This window comes from Oxyura jamaicensis, chromosome 4, assembly GCF_011077185.1.
Source record: "Oxyura jamaicensis isolate SHBP4307 breed ruddy duck chromosome 4, BPBGC_Ojam_1.0, whole genome shotgun sequence".
NCBI lineage: Eukaryota > Metazoa > Chordata > Aves > Anseriformes > Anatidae > Oxyura > Oxyura jamaicensis.
The window spans coordinates 12,397,246-12,424,364 of NC_048896.1; the positions used below are offsets into that span (position 1 = coordinate 12,397,246).

General features: G+C 41.1%; 1 protein-coding gene across 1 annotated transcript in view; it reads left to right on the forward strand.

Moving 5' to 3' along the window:
- Positions 1-24,751: 24,751 nt before the first annotated feature.
- The window catches only part of AFF2 (AF4/FMR2 family member 2), a 366,303-nt gene continuing 363,935 nt past the window's right edge, over positions 24,752-27,119 (forward strand). The window contains exon 1 of the mRNA XM_035326403.1: positions 24,752-24,783. Coding sequence (XP_035182294.1) covers positions 24,767-24,783 — 17 coding nt within the window. The 5' untranslated portion in view covers positions 24,752-24,766. The remainder of the gene's footprint in view (positions 24,784-27,119) is intronic.

The window sequence follows — 27,119 nt, forward strand, 5'->3', positions numbered from 1 at the left end:
TCCGCTGTGCCGATAGCTGAATACCTCCAGTTGTGCGGTTATGTTTCATTAACTGGAGTTCAAGCCATTACTGTTCACGGCTTTAATGGAGAATCCAGTACTGAAAACAAACGGGCCCGTGATCTCCGTAGGAGCCTGGGGCTGGCAGTACACAGAGCTACCAAAGAGCTTCACGTGGGAATTTGTAGGAGCTCTTGTCTAGCCACAGGGTTAGAAGGAGTCCTATAGGCCCAAGAAGCAGAAATTATGGGTGGGGTTCCCAGAAACACTAAATCCCACTGAAAGCAAAAGATATTTATGCGTTTAAGACTCTATCTGCCATGAAACCGTGTCGCTGTTACCAGCACGACTCTGAAGTTGAACTGGTATGCCTTGAGCTGACACTGAACACCCACAGCTGTAGAGCTCCTAAGCACCCGTGAATGGCTTGTCTGCAAGAGATGTAATGACACATGGTATGTTGCCTGTACCCCTGGGAATCTCACTCTGCTCTTGTTAAGGCCCTGGAAACTTGGCGAACCAAAATTTCCAGATTCCTGGGGCTGGCGTAGCCTCTGTCTCATACTCCAGAAAATGTGCAGTCAGTTGAGGTTTGCACTGTATTAATTTTTATGATTAACTGCTCTACTCACCCACTAATGTCAATACTCATCTTAGAAACGTGGTGCTGAATTAAAACAAGGACACTGCTGCTTTCTCTACCTCCTCAAGCCCCTTCAGGAAGCTTGTTCCCTGTTCATATGTGGGGTACAGAGTGTGACTGAACCAGGTCTGCACAGCCCAGGACTTGCAAAACACATATGGGTGCAATAACACATCTCCATGCCTCTGAAAAAGTGAGCTGAATTGTTGTGTGCCCAACACATGAGCTGGGCTTGTGGTGCAGGCAGCTGAGCTACAAGTTCAGAGATTGCATCTGTGGCTGTAATCTCAGCAACAGGCTCCTGCACGTGTCAACTGACTTGTGATAAAAGCAGTAGGCTTTTAATTTGTATGTGTGCTTGTTTGTTTGTTTTTGTCTTACCTGACTGATATGAACTGTGATGAAAATAGCAAAGGCAGCTCCAGCTTACTCTGCTTAAAAACTACCGGGGGTCTTTTAAACAGAAAAGTTCTTTTTTTTTTTTTTCCTAACTGCAAATCTGCACTTGGGAAACAAACAAGCAAACAAAAAAGTACAGGGTATAGCCATGGGTCTGATTCTGTTTTCAGTGTCACCCTTTGCAAAAATCCTAAAGGAGCCTGATGGTGACAGCCTGCGTAAAGTATGCCGTATTTGAAGCAATCGAGTTAATGTTGGAGACTGACAACTGGAAAAGTAGGTTGGCGTAATTATATTAAGATATCTCAGAGTGTCGTGCACTTTGCAAGACTGAATTTTAAACTGTTGATTTAAATTAATAAAGATTCAAGAGTTGCTAATTTGTTTATTTATTGAAATCGAATGCAGTCCATGTTTCTAACTAATTGAAAAGTATACTTGTGATAGAGAAACTATTTAATTTGGGCAGACAAGCTACCAGACTTCCAAATAAAGATGATGAATTGCAAATTCTCAATCTTAATCCCTGTAGGCTGACAGTTACCCCTTTAAAAGCAGCATTTGAGTGATATACTATAGCTGGTAATAGCACACAGCTGCAGAGTAGGAAATCCCATTGCTATTTTGCAAAGCTTTTATTTTGCCTCATTCATTTATTTTTCAAAATGATACTTTCCTTTTTTAGAATAAAGAACTTTTTGCCATTACATGCAGACTGGACCTTTCACAAACAATTGCCCGTTTGTTTGCCATATGTAAAAATTCCTGCAGTTCAGTTCACAATTTACTTCACTTACATGTAACATTTTCATGAGCGTAACTGCGTTTGCAATTTTGCAACCTCTTCCCCCTCCAAGTGTAAAGAACACATTTCTTTTATATATCCTAGCGTTCAGCATAGAAGATCAAATGCAAAGAGGCTTTTTCTGTCTTTAATGTATAAAGCATGTGTCCAACAACAGCAACAAAATCAGTGCCAAAAGAAGCAGTCCATAGGGAAGCGGTAATTTGTGTGTCTGCACATTATTCTGTGTCTATGCACATATTAACCCTGGTATACAGTAAATTGTGTTACCATGGCAGCCCTCGCATGGAAAGTTATAGACTAGTAGGGTATCTCTAACAACCACCAACGGGGAATACGCATGTTCTGGCAAATGCAGAAGGGTGTAGGGTTTTTTCTCTAGGAGGAAACAATGTGCTATAATTAAGGATGGGAAAACTGGGCTGCAGAAAGGAAGAAACAACTCAGTGTTTGCCCCAGATGTAAAGGGAGGAGTGGGGGGGAACCTTCAGACCTCCCTCTCTCCCTTTCCCATGCATCAGCACCACCATGGCTCCAAAGGGCTGGAATGCTGTAGCCTTTATGCAGACAAAGCTGCCATTAAAATTCTGTCTTATGGTTTTCATTCTGTATACTTCTCATTGAGGCTTTTACAGGGCACTTTGCTTACATTAGCTTTTGTGTCCAATTTTGAGATTGAACTTCTTTTTTTTATGATTAAGCTAGTTTGTCAAGGGTGAGCTGTTATCAGTGATGCTTACAGTTCCTCAACACTGCGTGTTATCATATTTTGTGTTATATTTATAGTTGTATATATAACTTTGCCAAACTTCAGCTTCACGGCTGACATTTTCAAACAGATGCTGTTTGCCTCAGATATTACTTTTTTGTTTGTTTGTTTGTTTAAACAGGGTTCAGCCATTTAGAGGAGTCAGGTTAGAGGGAAAAATATTTTTTAACCCCATTATAATTTCTTAACTGTTTTATAGATTGTTTATCATCTGCTGGTTTGAAATGCAGTCTTAAAAATTGTGATACAGAAATGACAGCATCATGAAGAGAGGAAGTGCTGGTAATGAGAGGTGGTTCTGCCAGCGTTTTGCCATGCAAAAACTAACACTGAGTAGAGTGGATGTAGGATCAGCACATTGGGCAAGTCATCAGTGGTTTAGAAAGAAGAAGAAAAGAAAAAATACAAGACAAGATAGGCACTCCCAAGAGCTACAGGCTTGTTGCGTTGGCTTAAGTTTAATGGAAAAGCGGCGCTCCTGTCAGCTGGTGTACTACATAATAATGTTAACACCACTACAAACAGGTTGTGGTTTATTGCTTCAATTTCTTATGTACTGGCAAGAGAATTAACAAGATTGATGCATTAGGATCTTAGATCTCAGTCAAATTAGGTGACTAAGAGGGTGATGAAAAAAACGCTTGTTCTTTGAAGGAGCACAACTCCATCAGAAACTTGTTACATCCTAGCATCAGGCCATTTGATGAGCTGCTGATTTAACAGCACACTTAGCAGGCAGTAGTTACATTGATAGGGGCAACTACTTAATCAGTCCTTTAAAGATATTATGTTCAGAGTGATTTAAAGGGATATTGTGCTTTAGGAAGTGTGCCGTGAGTATGAATATATTCTGCATGAAGTGAATGCAAAAATAGGGATACAAGAGTCATTTGTGCTGTCAGATTCTTTATTTGGGCTCATGCTAAAAAAAAGAAAAGCCTGTAAATACAAAACAAATACTAGCATTTTGAAAACGATACTTAAAAGAACGATTAGTGGAGAAGAACATGGAAAGAAAATAGCAGCTATCATGTTCCATGGATTTGCACCACAGAGAAAGAGAGAGGAGAATGAAGTGCTTTAAAATACAGCAGAGGATATTTTTGAAGAAGAACCAGTGACTAAAGGGCTTGATTTCTACTGTCTGACTTCTATGACTTGGAGGATTTCCCTCGTAATTGTGAATGTATCCAGGAATGCCGACTGCCTTTCAGTACCTGCCATGTATAACAAGCAGTTTGAGGAATAAATCTTGCATACCATACCAAACAAGGGCAAAGTGATTTGGTACAGAGGGATCTGTTAGTGCTTGTAGATCTGATACTGCGTTTTGTCTCTGATAAAAATCAGTGGAGAATCAGCATGGGAATCGCTACCTGAAGTCTCAGAGGCAACATTTATAATAATGAATGGCAGAAGTGTGGGGAGGCAGTATTAGTGCATTTGAAATACCTGATGCTGGAGGGTGGCTGAGGGTGTTTCATGCCAACTGACTGATCCCAGTCTGAAATTACCGCAGCTCCTACGTAGGCTTTGCCTTTATTTCTGGGCCAGCGACGGTACTCTGTAGCTTACCTGCCTCAGTTTACAGAGGTCTGCAGATTGAAGACCCCTGGAGTCAACGTGCCACATGCTCTGCTTAAACCCCACAACGTGTCACAGTGAGGCAGAAGGGCTTGGAATGAGCCACCCTTTGGCTGGCTGGTTCTCCCCAGTAAGATCAGGTTTGCTGCTGGGGCCGTGTGGTGCAGGCAGCAGAGCCCAGGGCCAGGCCCTGTGGGTAGCTGTGGTATTGCAGCATCCCACGCTGACAGCATGGAGGTTTTTTCTCAGCACTGAATTCATTAACTTTTGAAAATGACCAGATCTTTAAGGTCCGTCACAGCAAGCACAAAAATAAAGGAGTGGAAATAAAAACATGCTTTGCTTAGGGCATGGGAGCTATTCATTTTGTTGAGGAGAAAATGAGGCAAGGCAGAGTCATTAGGAGGGCTCCTTACGAAAGCAGGAGTTGCTTGGGAAATTACAGTGCCATTGACTAGAATACATCGAGTACAAAAGGGAGATATAATAAGAGGAAAGCAGTTACGCACCTAAGCCCTGAAATGTAGCATTACATCCATCCTGAGAGGTAATCATTCCTGTCATTACTAAGCTGTAAGATCACTCAGTCCTAGCATGGTAGAAATCCAGGAGCTCACCACATCATTCAGATAGCTTTTCATAACCCTCTGCTTCTGTGGCTCAGCTGGAGTTCAAAAATAATAATAATAATAATAATAATAATAAAAAAAAAGAGAAACACAACACCCCAAATAGTGGCACCGAGGCATTCAGTCAATCTTACAGTTGCTAGCAAACCTTATAAGTAATGACTCATAGACATCTTTAATTGAAATAAATTAAATTTTCTTTTCATTACTGCTCTGCAGAGTCATTTGAAAGTACAATGGTTCTTGCTCAGGACCTGAGCCGTTGGTACTTGAATTGTGGCTCCAGAACAGAAATTCTGGGCATGAACAGTGTAATATCACAGATTTCTATCTTCTTTTAAGTCACTGCTGGTGTTCGCCTTAATTGCTACAGTTGTATTTTGTTTGTATACATGATCTGTATCACTTAACTGAACCATCCTTGGGTAATTAGTATAACAGAAGCGGCAGGTATCACACCGCCAGAATGGTGATAAAAGTAGCCAGAGGCAATCGCTAGCAGAGCCGAGTACAGAGCTATGACATGGTGCCTACACTAGAGACAGGCAGCAGCACAGAAATCCCATGCACAGGACTGTCTGACCACCATGCTGCCTATGTGCAGCCACTAAGGACTTTACCACTCTTACTCATCAACATCATGTCTTGTTCAGTGCCGTAGAAACTGCTCAAATTGTTCCTAGAACAGCCTCACAGATGCAGGACATGATATACTGACTTGGGGAAAAGGTCCTGCACTCTATCTGTGAAGCAGCCAGGGAAATAGGAAAGTAAATATTTGAGTTATTTACCACAAAGTTTGACAAAATGCAGAGCCTTCTGACATCCTTAGAGGATAAAAAACTATGACAATCGCTGCCAAAAAGACAGTCTTGGCGAATGAGATGGAAAATCATATGTTTCATTGAAGGATTCAAAGTAAAACTGTAACAGAAAGAATACTGCATAGTGGCACAAATAGTTGAGGATTTCTTCCATAAGATGCATTGGTTCTTAAGAACAACTTGAACTGTTCTGATGACCTTAACAACTCCTGCACCACGGAGCCATAGACTTGCCCCCATTCATTTCTGTGTCCGGTCTTTGCTCTCTTACAGGCTGAGAGCACAGCCCAAAGAGCAGAAGAATGTAAAAGAATCAGAGTTAATGTAAAGAATCAGAGTGCTGGAGCATTCACTCCAACTCTTTGTATGCAGTCCTACTGCTCCATTATTGTCACTATTTATTACCAACAATATAAAGGCTTATTTCCCTCCCTACACTAAAACCTACCTTCTGTGTTTTCACTGATGCCTCTTTCCTGATACGGACTGTTCTTCCTTACTTATGGACCAGGAGTTGGTCAGTGTTTGACCCCTTCTGGCACTGGATTTTCTGGAGTTTCCAGCTGCAGGATGGGTTCTGGAGTCTTGACATCTTTGCAAAAGTGTTTCTGGATCTTTTCCAGCCCGTCAACAAGTTCCTTAAATGTGTGGATTGAACACTTCTGAATTAGCGCAGTGTCAGAGGGCGATTTACTGATTTCCGACTTTATGTCATATTCTCAGGGGAAGCATTAATGGACATCCTGGCCACATCTGTCCGTATTTGCTGGGATGCACACAGTATAGCTCAGTGTCCCAGTCACCAGAACATACAGAGCAGGCAAGCTCAAAACAATTTGGAGTTTCTGTTCAGTGCTGTACTCTACAACATCTGTACTCAGGAGCCAGACACGCCTGCCCATCTGGTGATACCCATACTGTGCCTCTGCTTTCAGGTGGCACCTCTGTCTGTCTTATGTCATGTGCTAGAGAAAGAGAGTTCACATTTTGCTTTCAGATGGGGGGATTGAAAACACTGAAAAGACTGCTCACCTGGTGGTGGAGGAAACTGTACTGAAGCTTATCTCCATGACTAGTATCAATCTTAGATGCTCGCCATCACAGCACCTAGATTTTGGAAGCTGAATTAAAGGCATTTTAAACTACTTCGTATGAGCAAAGACGCTCGCTTCAGAAGGATGCTCAATGAGCATAAGCTATCTATGCCAGCCCTGAACTGAGACTGCAAAGAATGTGTCCTAGCTCCCCAGAATGATGGGGCTTAAGTCTGTGCTTCAGGTAAGCTCTCTATCAGGCTTTCTCTGTGCTCAGACCAGAATACCCACCCCAGTTTAGGGTACATTATGCGTGTTGTAGTTCTCTTCCACTGGAAATGGGAATCGAAAATGTTTTCCTGCACAGTGGTATAGTTTTGGTTTTAAAAGTGGTGAGTCTGACTGGTTCCTGTGGTGATTTGGACCACGGTTTGACAAGGCGGGGAGACCGGAGTATGTGTGACACTACCTTGCTGTGCTGTTCAGGGGGGCAGTGCTTCTTAACGGGCAAGTTAAATGCCTTCAGACTTTAGAAATGCAAATTTCGATATCTCAGGACTTCAGCAAGGCTTTACACAGGGCATTTGAGGAATTACACTCTTGTACATAAGTGCCTAAATTCCACCCATGTTCCACTTCAGGCTTTAGTCCCTCTGAGGATTTAGGCCTGGGAAAATAAAAGGCAGGATGCAAGAACCACTTAATAATAAATCTCTGAGCATAGAACACACAGGCTTTGGTTTGAGGTCCAGCCAAAACTGGAGTCAAATAAGAAGAGAAAACACATGTCTTTAGGGATTGCAGGTCGGCAAATTGGTGCTGAATAGAAAGAGAGCAATAGAAGAAGAAGCTGAGAGAGGAGAGAAACCTTGGACTTTACAAAATTGCCCATTCTCTCAAAAGCATTGCCAAAATTTTCTACAAGTGTGGGCTATTAAAATGCATGCACTCAAAAATGTTCTGTTTGGTTTGGTAGAAATCTCGAAATCACAATTTTTATACATGATGAATGCTTAGTTAGAAGTCGCCATATGACATTGAAATCTTTCACACCTGGATTTCATATATATTTCTTTATACAGCTGCTTTCCACCAAAATGGCTAATGAGGTGAAAACTTGGAACCTCCTCCCAGGTTAGTTATATATTGCGCGTGGAACAGAGGTTCCCATTTCAATGGAAACAGTGGGCCACGGTCACAGCGAGGTCACAGGCAATATTCGCCTGCAGTTTGGCCTGAAACAGACATGGTCCAACCACAAATGCCCTGCCTGAAGCTTTCCAGCTAGAAAGTGCCATCCAGAGTGAACTTCTCCCCGCTCCGTGCTGCTCCTCGACATTTTCTGCAGCTACGGCAGCAGCCTGCTGGCACAGAATTGGTGCTGGGAACATCTCCCAGGTCAAGAGTGACCTTCCTGCCAATCCCCATCTCATTTACCCATTTTAATCTAGTGAAATAGTAATAATAATAACAAAATATATTGTTACAGTGTAGTCACCAAACTCAGAGCTGTGTTTGTCTCTATGTAGAAGCTCAGCCTGATGTTCTAGTTCCCAGCGAACAACACTTTAAGCTACAAATGAACTTGAATGAGGGTAATTGTACAGAAAGTGATTACTCAGATTGTAAACCCTGTGGGACAGCCACTGTCTCTGCTCTGTGTTTGCATAACACTTAGATGCACCAAGGTCCAAGTCTCCTCTGGGGGATCACCATCTGTGCTGAGATAAACTCTAACTAATCTCTGAGGCTTAATGCCATCAGCACTGTAGAGTCTGTTTTTTCTCTTCATTTCTCCACAATTTATTCAAAGATCTTAAGCAGAAGCAGTGAGAACAACAAGCATGCAGAAGAACTTTATTATTATTACTATTAATTACTTATTTATTTAACAGGGAGGGTGTGCTGGCACAAAGGGGGAATCATCTTTATGACAATGCTTTCCATCTTTATCAATTTTCTGCCTTTGGCTTCTCCCTGAGAGAACCTAGGATAACTGGGCAACTGTTTCCCTCTATGACCAATGCTGGAGTCTCACGAAATTTAAGAGATCAGAGAAATATTAGTGTAATAATTTCATAGCTAAGTTCTAAAAACCAAGCAGAAGCGTCAAAGATGTTTGAGGGAAAAAAAAAAAAAAAGAAATGCTGGTTGTCTTAGTCACTGGAGAATCATTTAAAATCTATTTTTTTTTTGTGATGGCTGGCTGTCATATGTGTTCAGTTACTGATAGAACGATTCTTTATGAGAAAGATATTGATTTTTTTTTCTTGATAATAATACCACATTTTATTTCATTTAACCAGTGAAGATAAATATGATTATTTGAGGCATTGGCCCCTTTCAGTGTATTGGGTACTCCTATGTGCAGTCAGCTGCTTTTTGCTTTGTTACTCTTCTGCTATGGTCTTAGATCCATACCATGGAACACCGTGAAATCCAAATCCATATCAGTTTCATCGCTGTCTTCATAAACTCAAGTTATGGCAACATGCACATGTTGTAGGAAGGTCTGGAACTAGCTTGCTCTGGGTGCTAAGCAAACAGGAAAGAGGTGATTCCTCATCCTCAGTAGGAGTCCATCCAAGGAGGGAATAGAAACACTTTCCTATGATTTAAATGAACAAAGGACCAACAGTTTAAATCTCAGATATTGTGTGTTGCAACTGATCTCATAATAAAAGAATGTAAACAAGTTAAACTATATATATAGTCAAGTTAATTTGATTGAATAATGGGAGAAAATCACAACCTGTTTACATATACTCGATGAACAGAAAGGGAAACTATGTTCAATCATGTAAATTATTCTCTGTGAGCTGTTTACTTTTTTCCAGTAATGATGTTATTTGTCACCCCAAGCCCCTGTGTGTGGATGTAAACCAAAGCACATGTTAGTAGAAGGAAATAACTATACACAACGAGAGCTATTCCTCTGTAGAGAAGTCTAGTGCTGCCCATTTACATTGTGGCCTTAATTATGCGGTGATTGATGCTTATTTGGGGAGCTAAAGATAATTACTATCTTTTTCTCTGCGAACCAGCTATCCATTTGACCTCAGTATTTTAGCCAAAGAACATTGTGGGGAGTACAGTTCTTTTTTAATGGGAGAGAAAAAGTGCTCTTTTCTCTTCTTGTGTTTTCTAAGCTGTGCTCCTCAGAACAAGACTCCTTGCCCCTGCCAGGTGGGTGTCTTGGCTCCTGTGGGACACAACAGGAGGAGGTGTGTCAAGATGATACCTTCGTTATTAGGAAGGAAGATCTGCCCTACAGCCTGCTCCCCCTTCAGGAGGGGAGACGGTGGGGGAAAGAAGAAATGTTCCAGTTGCTGCCTGTTGCTTCTGCCAAATGTTTGGGTGGCTGCAGGGGCAGACAGAGACTGCACATGCAGATTCTTCATAAAGTAGTTTCCAAAATATTGTAAAGCTTGAACACTATCACCGTTTCCTTCAAAGGAACCTTACTAAGCCACTTCACCATTGCTGGATTTTTTGCAATAATAGTGTAAAGGACTCAAATTTATGGCAAAAAGGAATAAGAAAAATATTTGGAGCATGCTCTCTGCCATCTTTTTCAGTCCATCTGTTTGCTTGTTGTCAGCAAGTGCATAAACTCCCCTCAAATAGCAGGTTTTCCCTTCTCTCTCTTCCTTTTCCTGTGTCATTTTCTATATTGACATGATATGAAGTCCTACAATGGTGATCTACAAAATTGTTGAGCTCTCTGCCTTGTCTTGATTTACATTTCATGCAGCTCAGCAGGCTTTATATTAAAACAGCCATCTGGAGAGATTTAGCCACCTCCAGCAGGCTTCATGCTTCGAATAAAATATGGCAGATACCTGGGCCAGCAAGGGCCATCATGCCATCAGAAGTGAAGAAAAAATTAATTTCCATTCTGCTCAAGACAATGGATTGTCTTTTGTACAACAAGCTACAAGCAGGTTAATTGACTTTTGGGTATCTTACAGAGACACAAGACGTCTCTGTGCTAGATATTGTACTGCAGCATGGGTTTGCATACTCTCTTCCACAGCAGCACCTGCTTGCTTTTCTGATGCATTGTTCTGCCAGTCTAAGAAAACACCTCTTTTCAAAACCACCTTGGGAGATTTCAAATGGTGTGATAAAACAACTGTGTGATAGAAATTAGAAATCATACAGTAAGTACTCAACTGTGGGTGCTTAAAACATCATAAAAGTGTTTATGTATGTATATGGCATCATTAGGAAATATCTGAGTCACTTTCTGATTTTCCTTTTTTTTTTTTTTTTTTTTTTTAAAGTTCCTCATCCTCATTATATCCCTGAAACAAGCAAATGGAAGCGAGAGCAGCAGATCCCATTCACAGTTAGGGAAATGCCAGTTGCAGCCCCATCTCACATTAGCAGAGGATGGCAATTGCATTTTACAAGCAATTAGAGGAACTTCTGGAGTTTCCACATGCACACTGCGATTTGGCAGCATGGCAGAATCGGAGAGATTTTAATGTTAGTGCTGAAAGATTGTAAAATCATGCCTTGCGATGTAGAAAATAGAAGTTCCTTCGAAAGCTGCATTAATGAGCTCATTTTACTAAACTTCATTAAACCAGCCATATAATCTGTGCAAACTTAGTCTGCTTCTCAATTACATGGAAATGGAGTGTGCTCTGACGAGTTAGGAGCCAGTGGCCATTACTGATTTTGTCATGCCAGGAAGGCTAAACTATTGCAGATGTCTCCTTTTAGGATTTTTTGAAGCTGTAGGTGGAGAAGAATTTGCCTGAGGAATGTGGCTCGTGGCTTTGGGCTGATGAGAGACCCGGGGGATACAGTGCTGTTGGTGCAGACTGGCAAATACAGCAGCACCATGTTTGGGTCTGTGCTGGCTCACGGAGCACTGTTTTTAAGGGTAAGGATGCAAATAGGTGTTGCCAGTACTTACCAAAAACAAAGGCCTAAGATCCCGCTGCTGTGGGAACAGAACAGGAAAGTTGTTTTTTAAATTCCCTTTCCCACAGGAGGTAACTGATTCCTGTAGATGTTGCCATTCATCTTCCTCCTGCCCTAAAACCTCTGCTCTTCCCTCACGATGCATTGGGCAGGGATGGGTGGTGTCTGTGTCGTGCATCCCACTGCTGTGGTGAGGAGTAGGAGGTCGTGGATGCTGTTCTCTGCTTACAGCAGACTGTAAGGCACTGATGTTTTCCATAAGGCATTTTGTTTCATTTCACATCCCTGAGAGATGCTGGTTTATCAAATATGAATCATTATGGAGATAAATGCATTTTTAAGGAATTTCTGGACTCCAACCATTCCTGTCAAAATACGCTCTTTTCCCCATAACTAATGATCTTCTATTGGGACGTTTGGGGGATTAACTTAAATTTAGTAATTTGAATGGAGTAAAGGAAAAGAAAGGGCTGAAAACAGAAGATTGAATTAGCTTGAACCAGTTTTGTGGCTTTCTGTTTTCAGTTAGCAAACAATTCTGAAAATTTAACTTTTCATCCCATTTCAGGGATTCATTTAAAACCTGTGAAATTGGAAACATTGGAAAGAAAGCACTGGAAAGCTGAAATGCCTTCTGATACATGGCAGCCCTGTCCCCATTGCTGAGGTAGACTATATTTGTGCCTTCTGATGGACTTTTGTTTAATTATCTGTTTATTCAAACTCTGTTGCTAGCCTATCGCATATATTTTAATCACTCATCAAAGAGTCCAGTTGTCAGGAGCAGATGTGGTTGCTTGCTTGCTTTCCCTTTTACTGTATCAACCTGTCCTTCGAGTGTCCTGGTGTTTTAATTATGTACCCGCGGTGCCATATTCTGCCTTGTGGGACACGATGTGCTATAACAATTAAGACCAGAACATCAAGGCTGATGCAGCTTTTATTGGTGAGGGGAAAGTAATCTAAGTGGTAAAACAACAGTTCTGGGATGCCAAGGACCTTCTCCAGCCACTGTCAGTGAAAGTAGAGGTATAAAAGAGAGGCAGTGACTTGGCTGTATTCTCAATGTCCTCTAATGTGGCTAAAATCAAAGTTTTACATCTGACACAAGTGCTTCAAAGTATATACATTAAATATATATATACTTATTGTGCATAAATCATCTGATGGTTTAGAGATCCTAACCTGAGACACTGAAAAGGAAGGCAGTTTTCAGAAAGTTTGGAGTATCTTTCCATTGAAAAAAAAAAAGGTATTAGTACAGTGCTGAAACAACGTGTGCCCTCACCATGGTTAGAAACATGCAAGAGGAGCAGATGTTTTCCAGAAACATGCTGGCCATGCTGCTCCCCTGAAGCATGGGCAGATTTACCAGGACACCACCAACAACACAAATGACAGGTTCACACTGGCCGTGACACCTCCATAAGCCATTCAGACCACGGCATTGAAGAACGTCCCTGTGAAGACTTATTGTTTCTGTACTGCATATGGTCTCTCATTATAGCATAAGAAAGAAGGTGTAAATGTAGTCTGATCTGATGCAAATGTCTGAAAGGGAGCTTGTGATGAGGTTATGGAAATGAACTTGCTTTGCCTGTTTTGCCTGCATATAGCATGATTGGTTGAGGGCGGCTTTATTTCCTGAGGAAAGATCATGTCGTATAGAAAATTTGTAAATGAAGGTGTGTTTAAGGCCTATCTGCAAATATCTGTGTATTTTACAAGCCCACAGGATGCATAACATTATAATCTACTGGTGTGGCATTAATCGTGACATTAACATTAGGGCAGAGACTCCAAAGTGACATTGGGAACGCCACAGTGCTACCAGGAAAAGAGGAATCACGCAATGTGCAAATAGAGCCACTTCCAAATCCTTTTGTAGGCAGGTTCCTGTGCAGGAAGGAGGTTTAGGAGGACCATATGGGGGAAATGAGTGGAGCAGAAAGACTGGGAGAAGGATTGTAAATGGGTGTCTCCTCAGGTATGATGGCAGAAGCGAGGCAATAGCAAGTCTTCCTTAAAGCAATGGTAAGGTGTGAGCTGGGCCTGGCGCAGGCTGGGGGATAAAATGGAGGAGCTGCAACTGGTTCCCGCTGTTTCCCCAGGCCTCCAGGCTGAGCAGATCTTGTTCAGAAAATGTTCTAGTTGAAGGCAGTAATTAACTGGTAATTAAATGGTGTTGTTTCATATGGTAGATTTCTAAAGAAGCTATGTCCTGGATTAACATTAGCCATCACGAAGGTGAGCAAAGGTGATTAACAGGTGATTAACATCATCATGAAGGTGAGCAAAGTCCAGCCCTAAGACTTCCATGCACTTTTTTTGTTTTGTTTTCTGTAGCAGAAAGCCAATGCAAAAGGAAACTATAAAGGGAACACATCAGCTATTTGGCAGTGGTTCAGGCAAGAAATGCTTTTTGAAAACAAATTATATTACAAGCATGAAACATCTTTTCTGAGCAGCTGTATTCAGGGCAAAACAATAGTTGTAAAGCTAATATTATTTGTGTAAGAGGCAAACAGCATGTATAGCTATGAGATCAGTGTGAGCAAATTCTTTGGAAGCTGATATGTTAGACAGAGTGGTAAAGCAGTCATAATAAGATATTAAGAGCCATCAGAAAACTCCTTCTCCATCTATGTTGCCAGTGCCCTGCAATTATTATTATTATTATTATTATTATTTTCCCAGCAATAGCAGGAGCACCTGCATAGGTTAGTCTACAGACCAAGACATGTTAAGATTCAGGATAGCAATTATTTTTAAACACACAATGTAAATCTTCTCAAGTAAGATGTTCAAAGGCTGGCCGCAACCTGCCATTACAGCATTTTGGGCAGTTTGTAACTTTTGCTTTCATATTGCTTAAAGTTAGTAAAATTTACATGAAGGATGCATATTATGTTTCCTTCCGTGTCCTTTCTGCATAAACTGTATCTAACTGAATCTTCCTTTTTTTTTCAATATTTTTGTCTGTGGTTCTTCTGTCACCATAAAATACTGAAGGGATTTCCATCATTGCTGGATCCAGCTTTTTTAAAAAACAAAACAAAACTTTGAAAGAATCTGTGCATCATGGAGGCAGGATATGATCAGGAAATTTCAAGTACTGTCCTTGTGGGGTCTGCAGCAGTGTTTGAAAAGTTTTCTTCCAATCTGACTTAGATGAAATGTTTTCCCTGAGGGCAGAAGCCTTTTAATAACAGGTCAGTTCTAGAGATGAGTCATTGGGGATGAGAAAAAGCTGACCGAAGAACAGCCAAATCATGTTGCTGATGCAAAAGTGTGTAGGGAGTGATGACAATTTGGGTTAAGAAATAAAGAACATATTTTTCTTCAGTCCATTTTTATTCCCAAAAAGCAACACTAAAAACAAAATAAAAGCTTTCTCGAGAAACATATTTTGCTTTTTCTATCCAAAACAAAGTAGATATGTTGCTACTGAATAAAACCTCTCTTTTTTTCCCTACATTCTCCCATGCAGTTTTAGTTTCCCAATCAATACAGCCCACATTCAGAAGAGGTATCATTTCTTCAGGTGTTGGCCGTAGTTGCTTTGTTCCTTATCATCTGTGGAGCACAATCCTACTTCAAAGAGACAAAAACAGTCCTCTGCATGCCATGGGGTGCCGTCTGGCAGTTTCCTCTCCCTCGGCATGCAGAATTTATGAAGGCCTGCTTTTTTGTACTCTGATATGATAGGATACAGAATATGACCAGGTTTTGTGAGTATTCAGCCCACGGCCATGGCCCCCGTCCCACAAGGTGCCTGGTGATAACCCGTGCCAGCTGCAATGAGGGAGAAACGGGCTTAAGGGCAGAAGAAGGCCTGAACTTGCACCCAAGTGACAAAAAAGCTCAATCAAACGCCAAAATCAAATTAAATACACCTCCTGTTTGTATTCAAATTGTTGTTCACTTGGATTGCAATGACAATTTGATTGATTCTCACTGAATCCTCCTTTTGACTCAACCGTCTTTTTAAACCCCCTAAATGCTTTTCCTCTGGGTCAGAAAAGCTTTAGTTTGGATGTCCTTCCAAGCACACTTACGTAGCTCTGGTAGGAGCAGAGGACAGAAGACTCCACAAAACCTTCCCCAGACACCCAGAGGGGCAGGTGGAAGAGGGTGGGAGGAGGGAGGTCTGAGTCGTGCCCAGACCTCTCTGTCAGAGAGATGATGGTTTCCATGAAGATTTAGGGAGATGAATTAAACCCTCTGTATTCTGAACTTCATTTTAAGACTACTTCTTGCTAGTATATTTTGCTTGAAGAGCGAATCTGTACAATTAATTCTGGTGCAGTATTTTTTGTTGCTCTATTTTCACGAGTGTAGCTTAAAAAACTAACCCTGTAATAAATAACAGCTCAGTAAGCCTTGAGCTCCCTGTCAGTGAATCTCTTTTAGTGCCATCTGATTCATTTCTGAGGTTCCAATTTCTCATTGTGGCTTATTATTACATTTTACTGTTCTGAAAGATGATGTAGGTAATTGCACTGGTCCCTTAGCTAACTATAGATTTGTTTTAGTTTCCTAATAATAATGAAATTGCCACAGATGCCTTATAATATTTTTCTTTAGAAATAAACATTTAAGTAGAGGTTCACACAAAGTAATCCTGGGCTACCCTGTGGCAACAATTATAATTAAAATATAACTGTTTGATTATATAATTGAAATTGCTTCCATTTGATTAGTTTGGATCCTTTCCATAGCCATGCCTCTCTTTTTGAATAAATCAGCCTTTGTACTCTGTGCTGCAGGAACATTAATGTAGGTGCAGTCATGGGCTGAAGAATACATATCTGTTTCAATCCATAGGTAAAGAAAACACTTGAATGTAATACTAATAATTGAAAAATGCTGGTTTGTGTGTAATTAGAGGGCTGCACAATCCTGCTAGAAATATAGGGCCAGTGCTTGGGTAAAACATACAAACAAAACAACCCAGTGAAGAGCAGAGCTCAAGAATCTCTACCCGAGATAAGCCTAACCATGTGCTCACAGAGTCATGCTCTTGTGCGTATTTATCACCAAAAGAGGTCTAGCAATAACCATGAGAGCTCATCTTGTCCATTACTCCATCCAGACAATGGAAAAAGTGAGCTGCCTGGTTTCTTTCAGGGGCCTGAAATGGCTGTTTGGCACATGTAACTCACCAAAAACCACCCCTGGAAGTAGCGCCCGAGGGAAGTTGGTATTCTCGTCCTACAATCTGAGTGAGCTCAGAAGCTGTGAAAGGGCACAGCATGTAGAAAGTAACTGATTATTTAATTTACACAGTTTGCAATCAAGTTGGGTTTATCTGGTAGCAGAAACATAAAGCAGCTCTAAATATTGCTAGAAAGGCACTGAAGAAATAAAATAAATTTGACAGTATAATTACAGCTTCCTTTTATGATTCCATCAATGTTATTTAAATGCACATGAACCTGGGTTTTTACAAAAAGCTTTATGAAAATCCCAAATTGTATTGAAATTCACAAGAATGAGAGAAGAAAAATCAAATTGCTCATGTTTTGATTGGTTTACAGTGAATACAAATGGAGTCCTATTGTAGTGCACTGCATCCAAAGCATGGCATTCAATTAAAGTGTTGGTTAGTGATTTCTTCATTTAGTGACAATCATGTAAACAACAAAGTTGGAACAGAAGAAAAGGACCAAGGAATAAATTTCAATTCAGGTTGAAAGCTAATGAATTGAAATGTCAAGTCAATCATTTAAAAAATTAGAATTCAATAGTTTAAAATCATTTAATCATTTTTATAATTATTTTGTGACATGGAAGGAGCAAGGGGTCAAAATGCAAAACCGTGAGTATATTTTGGCTAATGTGAATATTGGAATGAACAGTTTTGTTGCATTTCACCTGGAGTATATTAGCAACTTTCACAATGATTATTTTTCTTGCTTTCAAGGAAATTAAATAATCAACTCGCCAAGACAGTTCTAAAATAAGCAATTGACCTGTCATGGGACAGAAAAATTGATTATTCTATAGTCTTCATTTCACCTAACTAAATACACATCAGAGCAGACTGTCAGAGGTGTCTAAAGGTTAGCTCACCCATCTCCAGCCCCAGCCCACAAGTACACTCTGTTCCCTCTGAACTTTTTTAAAAAAAAACCATGGCTGATTAAGCGTCAACCTTTAATCACCCTTAGACAGAGGATGCTATGTAGCACAGCTGTCTGTTGAGGAAGAATGAATCAGGAGCACCAAAGTCCTTTGCTTTAGAAACTTAAACAGTTTACAGCCATACTACAAAGTATGAATATACCAGATTTACAAGAGTCACACAGCTGCTTATGTACTGGTAACTATCTTCCAAGTACGACAGGTGACTAATGGAGGAACGAAAGGCTTGGCTAATCTGCAGCGTGAGAGTATGGGAGAAGCACCACAGCAGCAGGCTGGGCGACTGCTACGTGATGATGGTTTCCTGATGTTATGCTCAGAAAGGGCTGAAGCTCTATTTTTAGAGGACATTGATACCACTGCAGACCTTCTAGAAGCTTGTTTGTGCTTTGTCAAAAGCACAGGGAGAATTTATTTTTGGCAGGTGCCTGTACAGAAGGGAGGGTTGGCCACGTGGGATTTGCTTGCTCTGTGCTCTGCATGCAGGACTTCCAAGGAATCCAGCGGGAGCTCTGTGAGGGGCTGATTGCCCAGATGAGCTTTTTCCCCATTAGGGCTCTCTGTGTCCTCCAATATTTAGAGAATAAACACCAGAGAGTCAGGAACATCAAACTGTGCTTTGATTTTGTTTTGTTTTCTTTTTTTAGGGAAAAGAAAATGAGATTGTTTTCTATGTAATGTGATTTCTGACTACAGTATTTAGTGCTGGTGGTGATACTGGGTTTCTGTTAATAGTGGACAACAGGGAAATAGCTTGCTTCCTGGGTACTGTATGATATAATTAAGAATATAACCACAGAAAATAATTGTCCTTGAGGACAATCGGTAAAACCAGACTGGTAGCATCAGTACCCAAGCACAGGAAAGCAGAAATGACCCCCCGAGACATCAAATAAGATGAAATATTTGAAAAAGTCTATCAGATACTACTCCGCATGCCATCCCTCACACCAAGAAAGTCTCCAGTGCCCCAGAAGAAAATTAAATGTTATGGTACAAACCCACACTGACCAGGAGCCCCAGAACTGCTTATACCCATCTTACTGGGGTCAGCTTTTGGTAACTTGTGTATGTTCTGCAAGTGCCTGTGACATGTGGCAGCTTACAGACTGCGCCCAGGAATTGCAGGAATTGCAGATGGAGCAGCTCTGTTAACCCTGGGGCCATAGGATTGCTCTCCACTTCATATTTTAACGCAATGTGCACTTGGCCCATTCCAGATGATCCGATATAGATGTTACTGTCACTTTCCCTCCTAGTCAGAAGATCTCGTCGCTGACAATGGTGATAGATGATGTTGCTGCCAATAGGAGAAATGCCTGCTGAAAATCTGAGCCACAGCTCTATAGGTTCTTTTGAAGGAAAAACGACTTAATTATAAGGCTAGAAAATTACCATGGAATAATTAATATGCTTGGAATTTACACTTAGGAAAGTGATTGCAGTGCATAAAGTACAGTATTAAATTGGAATTAGCTACACTTATTTCAGTTACTAATACAGCCGCCCTCCACACCACTTCTTGTGGGACCTTTCCAACATCTGTGAAAAAATGAAACCAAATCAGCCCACAGTTTCTGCATGATCTAATTGTAAATCTCCAGTAACTTCTTGGGCTCTATCCAAAACAACATGAGTTCCAATTTTTCCAGTTTTTCCTTATGCTGGGAAGTCAACCACCCATGTTATTACTGGGAAACATGACCCTGTGTTATGTTCCCTCACTGAGGTCTTTGAGTCAATAATCCCAGCACTGCCTCAGCTTTTTTAGAGGTCCTGTTTTCTTCTTTCAACACACTTTACTCTCGACACAGTGCCAAATGTTACAACAAGCTTTTAGAGGTGCCAGAGTTACTATAATTAACGCTAAGAGAGTTGTAGAAAGGATGTAAGAGCTCATACCTCAGAGTTTCAAACACTTTCCCACTCCTAGAGGTTAAGATGAACCCATCAAGGGGGGGTAGATTATTCCCTTTGTGCCAAAACTAAGATTTCAGATGCATTCGTTCAAGGCATCTGGTTCTGGCTGCTATCAGAGACAGGAAACTGGACTAGGTGGCTTCTTGCTCTCATCTAGTCTGGCAGATGCTGGGAAAATAAAAGAAAAAAGAGGACAATTTCTATGTCCTTTTTTTTGGGGGGGGGGGGGAGGGAGTAATACTCACTAGCACAGAGATGGCCATGGCAGCTGCTTCCACTGAAAGCAAATAGGTTAGAGCAAGGCTGTACCATACCATCCAAATTTCCAAAATGAATCTTCCAGTTTCATTTCAAAGTGTTCAGACCAGTACTTCTGAAGTCCCATTTCAGCCACAAGCTTTGCATGTTTAAAAGGTTTCACTAATAAGACAGCAACCAGAAGTAACTCCGTGAGAAAGCAAACCCCAACTGGATTTTGCACCAGCCAAGATCCCGTACAGCTTTCCTTGTGATGCTCTTCGTCTGAAACCGCTGGTGCCTGCTTGTGCAGGAGGCAGAGCGATATTCACTCTCATTTCATGCTTGTGTTTCTGCTGTGTGTCTGTCCCTCCAAGCACTGAGCCCCAGCACAGGTCCTGGTGCAGATGCTGCTCTTTGCATGGGTTTGATGACGGAGAGCACCGGCCGTGCCGTGCTGGCCTGGCCGCTCGCTGCTCTGGCCCCAGGTGGCACCCGGCGTGCTCCCTCCATCCTGGGCCAAGGAGGAGTTGATCTCATTGGAAGACTTTCACTTTATTAGAGGGTGAGTTCCAACAGTTTTTCAGCATTGGGAATGAGGTTGTGACCCTCTGACAAAATTTTGGCTGCAAAATGAAATTTCCTCTCCATACAGGAAACCACCAGAGAGAATATTTCTATAATACTTCCATTCAAATAAATCCAGGTATTCCAGTAATTGTATGGTCTCCAGTAAAAATATCAAATAAACCTGTCATAGACCTTTCTCCCAGATGCTTAGATACTGTCTCTTTTCACTGCTTACCCATGTAGCACAGCCTGAAAGGCTAACGGACATCCAAGGTTACGCTCCTGTGGTTCGGGCTCCGTGGCTTGTCCTGGAAGGAGACAATGGTTTCACTATGCTCTGGGGTCTGCGGTTCGGGAGCGCTCCTGCTTGCCCAGTAAATGAGGTCAGAGCAACTCTGCCTGGGTAACATGGCTGCTTGGAGAGAGCAGTGGGGACGGGATGCAATCAAAGCTCGTAACTAGATAATTTATTAACTTGCTTGGTAAGGCAAAAATCTGACGGCATAGAAAAGGTGCACTCAGTAAGGAACGTATAGCAGCCACAACGATGTAACTGTCTAATAAAATGTTTGTGCTGTTGGAAAGCTTCGCTGCAAAGGAAGATAAAAGACAAAGATCAATAAAATGTAAAAACCTTTACTTGGAAGCCTTCTGTCTTAAGAGGAGACAGGTCTGCTTAGCCAGAGCACGGGGGGCGCGTGTTCTCACGGCTGCCTTTGTACTAAGGCACAGATCTGATGGCTTCTGCTCCCTTCGGGTCTGCAGGAGCTTGTCTTCACCCATGCCAAGGCCTTCCAGTGTCACCCTTTGGTAGAGCTGCCTTTTGATACAAAAACTTCCAAATGCCTGTTGGTCATTTACTTCGATTTGCTTCTACAGCAGACCTCTCTGCTCATCCACCAACTGCAGAAGGGCGTTTTCAGCCTTTTATATGCAGCTCACAGCTCTGCATGGCACCACAGAGTCAAGCCCCCCAAACATTTTAAACAAACCAGAGATGAAACACTAACACAAGTAGTAAATCTAAACGACAGCTCCGTGATAGCATGTGCTGCTTTAGCTGTGACATACAGTAGCTTAAAAAATTAGAATTAGTTACAAATAGTAGATTTCTCACACTGCCAGACTGTATCATTTATCTTACATAATTTACTACATCATTTTCTCTTATAAACATCTCAGAAGCCCAAGACTCAGTTAAAAAAAAAAAAAAAAAAAAAGGCAAAACAAAACAAAACCCAGAAATGGATTGAATATTTAACTGTTGCCAGGGGACCAAAGTCATTCCTGGTAGAAGCGAATGAGTCTGACCCACTCTGGGCAATTCCCATCAGCTTCAATAGACTTTCCTCAGGGCTGGGCTCCGCCCAATCTGTTTTTTAGCTCTTCTCTGGAGGAGACTCTATTAAAATTAGAGTACCTTGACCTCCACTGGCAAGAGACAAAAGCCCAATGTATTTTTCTTACTAATTGGCACATCCATAATGACTCTCATTTCAATGCACGCTCTTTGGAAATATGAATTGACAAGTAGCAAAGTTCATTGATTAAAGCTTGTGTACAGGCACCTTTCCTCTCGGTATGGTTTTTGCACATAATCACTCAGTGGGAGCCAGCACCTACTTATCAGAAATCCAGAAATGTATGGCTGAATATCTACATGCAGGAAACATTTATCCAACCACATACTTGAGCATTAATTTTACATACAGGAAGAGGGATTTTCCTTTTGATGATGATAGTTCCTGTAACAAAGAGATTGAACGGTCTGTACGGTTTATACTATTTATTAATACCGAATGGGCAGGAAAAATTGAGTGACCTTCTGGGTTAATAAGAATTTTGAGCAATGGTTCATTGAGATATAATTCAGTGTTCAGGAGGCATAAGTCTTATATCTTAATTAATAATATATAGATATTTTAAAATAACATTTTAGGAGTATTAAATCTATTATCACAATAAGACACTTAAGTGTGCGAACTAGTGTGAATTAATTCACACCTAGTTGTATGGATAGCTCTTAGCCCTTTGGCCCCATACTTGACAATATGCTAGGCTTGAATTAATGCGCAGTAATTCACAACTTGTCATGTCTTACTGCTGAAGCATATCCCTGAAGTGGCTTCACCAATATATAGGCTGGCTTCACACTTTCTCAGAGAGGAATGGCTTCAGCTCTTCCCAGTCGCAGCTGCTCTTCAATGCCGTGACCTCTGAGAAAGGCATCGCACTTCCCACCACCATCAGCTGGTGTCCCCGTTCAGGGATATGTTGTCGCTGCTACCTCTGCAGCCCCGCTACCTGATGACTAACACACAGCTCAGGAGCATATCGTCCTGTAATAATACAGAGTACACTCAGCTTCATTGCTTCCACACATGGATATGCTGTTTGGAAAACCACAGGCCTATTGAGAGACACCTTACTACAGCTGGAGAGTGACTGGGAGTAGAACAGTCTATTGCATCAGCACAGTACTTGGAAACATGAAGGCTCACATACACTGGAGAATAAGATTTCTCCTCCATTCTTGTTTAACAGAAATAATACTGAATAAACCATCCAAGACAGACAGTGACTCATCCACTGCAGGAATTGCTCAAGAGAACTTTGTTTCAGTGCGTGGGAAAATACTACCCTGGTAATATTGCTCCAGACTGCATCATCTTGATTTATCCTCATTCTAGAAGTGCAAGAATTATTTGTTGCATCCACCTGGATGGTGGCCTCACATAACCTACTTAAGTTTTTTGCTTATTCATTTGTTTGGTCAGTTGGCTGTTGTTTTTCAGATGCATTTGATCCCATTTGGCATTCCCCATTGGGAGTTTGATGTGGGAATTCCAGAGCTGCTCTGGCACCCCAGGTACAGAAAGAGCCCCAGTTTTGTAGTGAGCCCTCAGAAAAAAAAAAAAAAAAAAAAAGAAAAAAAAAAGAAAGAAAAAACATGTTAAAGAGAGGAGCTCAATAGGTGTGGTGATAAATCTGAATAAATAAAGGAGAGTTGCTGCAAGACATGGAGGTAGCAGTTTTGCTGAGCTATGTTGGACGAAAGCCCTGGTTGTGTGCCAAAGCAACAGAGCAGCTGTGAAACTCTGGGTGTGGGTACTCAGCAGTAATCTGCTTTAACCCTGTACATAATCATATAATGCAGTGTCCAGCCCATGCTCAGTAGGTGGTAAAACACATTAAGTAGGTGCCACACAGGCATAAAATATGCATAACCAGTTTCTTTCTTTCTGCAGTAATCCATACGAAGACAGTACTGATTCTTCTGCCCATATCAGGAATGATGAAAATGTGAGTCAGGTTTTGGCATGAGCAGCCACCTCTCACCACACCAGGTCACAGGGCTGTATTCTTTCCTGTTGTCGCCTTACAGCTCTTCTCAGTGTTTCCTTTGCAAAATCACCAGAGCAACCTTCAGTGACAGAATGAAGACAGCTAGAAAGTTGTAAAATACAACAGTTTATTGAGCTGCAAATTCTGCAGAAATGTGTTTCGTCAGAAAAATCTAGACCATCTCAGTGGAATTATTCAAATATAAGGGCATTCCCAGCTGCCAGCTCTATTTTATTTTTTTCAGTTTTTAAGACCTGTTTTTAAATTTGGGTCCACAATTTAATTTATCAGTACCTTAAAATAGATGACCTTTTTAAGGTCTGAGTATATTCACCTGCCGCAGAATTTACCTCTGCAGAAAACAAAGATGTATTTTGTTAACAAAATTAACTCTGTGTTTAGGAAGATGGAATCAGGCATTTGGGTTTGAAAATGTTGTCAACCCTGTTTTTGTTTCAAGGCACAGCTCTACTAATACAGCATGAATATACAAAAGCTGATATGTAACCGTATACATCATGCCTGCATATATACAGGAGTTCAATATTTCTATTTACTGCATAAAGTAATGGAGTCAGTCTGATCTGAGAGAGGTTCTGCATGTAATTTGAGGGAATCTATGTTTAATTTAATAGGTCATGTATCTGTCTCAAGTGGGGATTACAGTATCTGGTTTAAAGTGATCTACAGTATCAGGCTTATTATGTAGCTTTTATTTTTAGCAAGGAATGGGTTTAACAGTTGACACTCCTACTTGAGTATGAAATACATCAAATTATTGCCCAGGCCAGCCTGCTGGCTGCACAAGACACGCTAGTTTACAAACAACCTTGGGACTTCCACTCGTCGGGTAGTTCGGGGCAGCACGAAGTGGCAGGCTGGAGGCATAAAGTCGTCAGGATCCTGCGGCAAACTGGGCTGATCTATGGAGCAGTATTGTTGGTGAGGCTGTAAAGCTGATTGGAGAACGGGTTGATCACCGCACTGGGAAAAGTTATTGAGCAAAGCAGGGCAGGGGGAATCCAGAGTGAACAATAGTTCATGCTCAAGCGCTCTGAAAAAGTGTATTGCGTGCTCTGCTTTGCACTTGATGAGCACTAATATGGCCAGGTAGCAGGACCAGCAGAGCTAGTCTGCAGCGAAGGAGGAAAAACAAACAAGCAATAATGAAATAACACAAGTATAAGATTTCTGAGGGCTGAATGGGAACATATAAAGGGTTACAATGCATGCTGAGACAGTGTGAGGGTTGTTGTGTGACATGGTTGTTGCTGGTTGCAATGTTTAAATGATTTGGATACAGCTAGTGATGAAAAGATTATCGTATTTCCTGTGATGACTGGCTGCTCCCTTGATCCTTCCTTGTCTGTACCTGCCTGTTCTTCAGTTCATCCATCTCTGCAGCTGGTTTCCAACTAGAAACCAGTAGCAGGAAGCCGAGTGCTGGTACAGTTTCTAGCTTAATGAGATGACTCTCGTTTTGCTTGTGTAATAAGAGTGGCAAAACAGAGGTAAGTCATAAAGAGCTTATCTGTATTCTAATTAACTCAACTTTTGCTTCTGGCCTGGTCTGTAGGTATTCTTGGCACAGGAATGAATCCTCTCAGGTGCAGAGAAGGAGGAGTGTAATATCTAGTCATCATAATTGCACCAGTGAAAGCTGCTATATAAACAGAATTATTCTGCTAAAATTGCACTTCTCCTAGGAAGCTTATTTTACTTCTACGAGTGGCTTCACTGGAGTGATACTAAACTTCCCTTGTACGGCCTGGCTACCCAAAGACCGCTGTGACAGAACTGAGCAATACTAACATGCCTATATGAGCAAAAGTCTTCAACAGCAGATAGAGCTCTGGTCAGTGAGATAAAGCTTAGGATTTTTTTCCCCTTTATTTTACCTCATTTATGTCTAGCAGTAAAATCAATATCTCATGACCAGAAGTACAGCTATAAAAATTCCAATAAATCCATCTCGAAGTGCAAGTTTGCTCCTGAAAATGATGCTGTAACAGAGTCATCACATGGATACATGTCCACTGATGAACAAATCTTCCTTGTTTGCAATTAAAAGCTAGCTTTTTTAATTGCCAGCTATATAGTAAGCCTCTGCCTGAGCTCTGGCCGTCCAGCCCACTTACATATTTACTCAGGTAGAGTTTCTCACTGCCATTGACTCTTTGAAGAAACTATGGACAAGGAGGCCAGGCTATTTCCTATGGGGCAGCTGTTTTGACAAGCTCAGTAATGAAAATAACTGCAATCTTCTACTTTTTGTCTTCCTCCTCTTCTCTCCTTAAGATTACAGCCCTGATCTTAGGTCTAGTTCCCCAGCCACTGAACAGCAAGCTGGTTATTTCTGCCGGTAAGGTGGCATGTTAGTGGCAGGAGGACACTGCCAAGAAGATGATGTCCAGGAAAGTTTAATTGGCTCCCCACAGGTCCTATACATCTGATATCACTTTTGTAATAAATCTAAAACGTCATTTGTTAAATAACCCAAGACCTTTCATGTAATCACACAGGATTACATTAGAACATTAAATCAGACATAATTGGACTGTCCCATTTAGACATAATTTTAAGGTAAAAATTAAAAAAAATGTATCAGACAGTAGTGTATTATATGTAATGAGAAATTTATTGCAGTTCCAAAAATATCTTCACTGAAAGTATAAAAAAATTTATGGGCTAATATTTTTCTGAATATAAAATGGACTAACTAGAGGTTTCAATCTGCAGCCACTGAAGTAAGCACTCTTTCTGACACAAAGGGTTTGCTTTTACTAACAGTAATTAGATCTTAGGTCACATATAGAGGAAAATATTCAAAGGCTCTGTACTTTGCTGGTCTTATCACTTTAAATTACACCTCCTACTTGTTCTTGAAATAGCATCAACATAACTTCATTGGCTTGGAGATTCCAACATAGAATCACCCTCACAGCTGATTTCTCAAATGAAGGCTTAGAATTAAACTGGAGCCTGTTGAACCGAGATGTATAAAAATATTCATTTCCTTTCTGTAAAGTTTATTATTATTTATAGTCAAATATATTCACTATCAGAATGCTTTGCTGCAAAAGAAGCTGGAAAAAGACAGAGCTACTATCAGCATCACTGCTTCCCTGTAAATTTATGTTCTGCAGGTATGTTCTGAAAAATTTTTACTGAGATTTCCCAACCCCAAAAATGAGGAAAATGTTGAAGGCACTAGGAAACTACCAGGGCTGCACACACATCCTGCCCACAGGGCAACCCCAGTGGCCCATGAGTGTGTG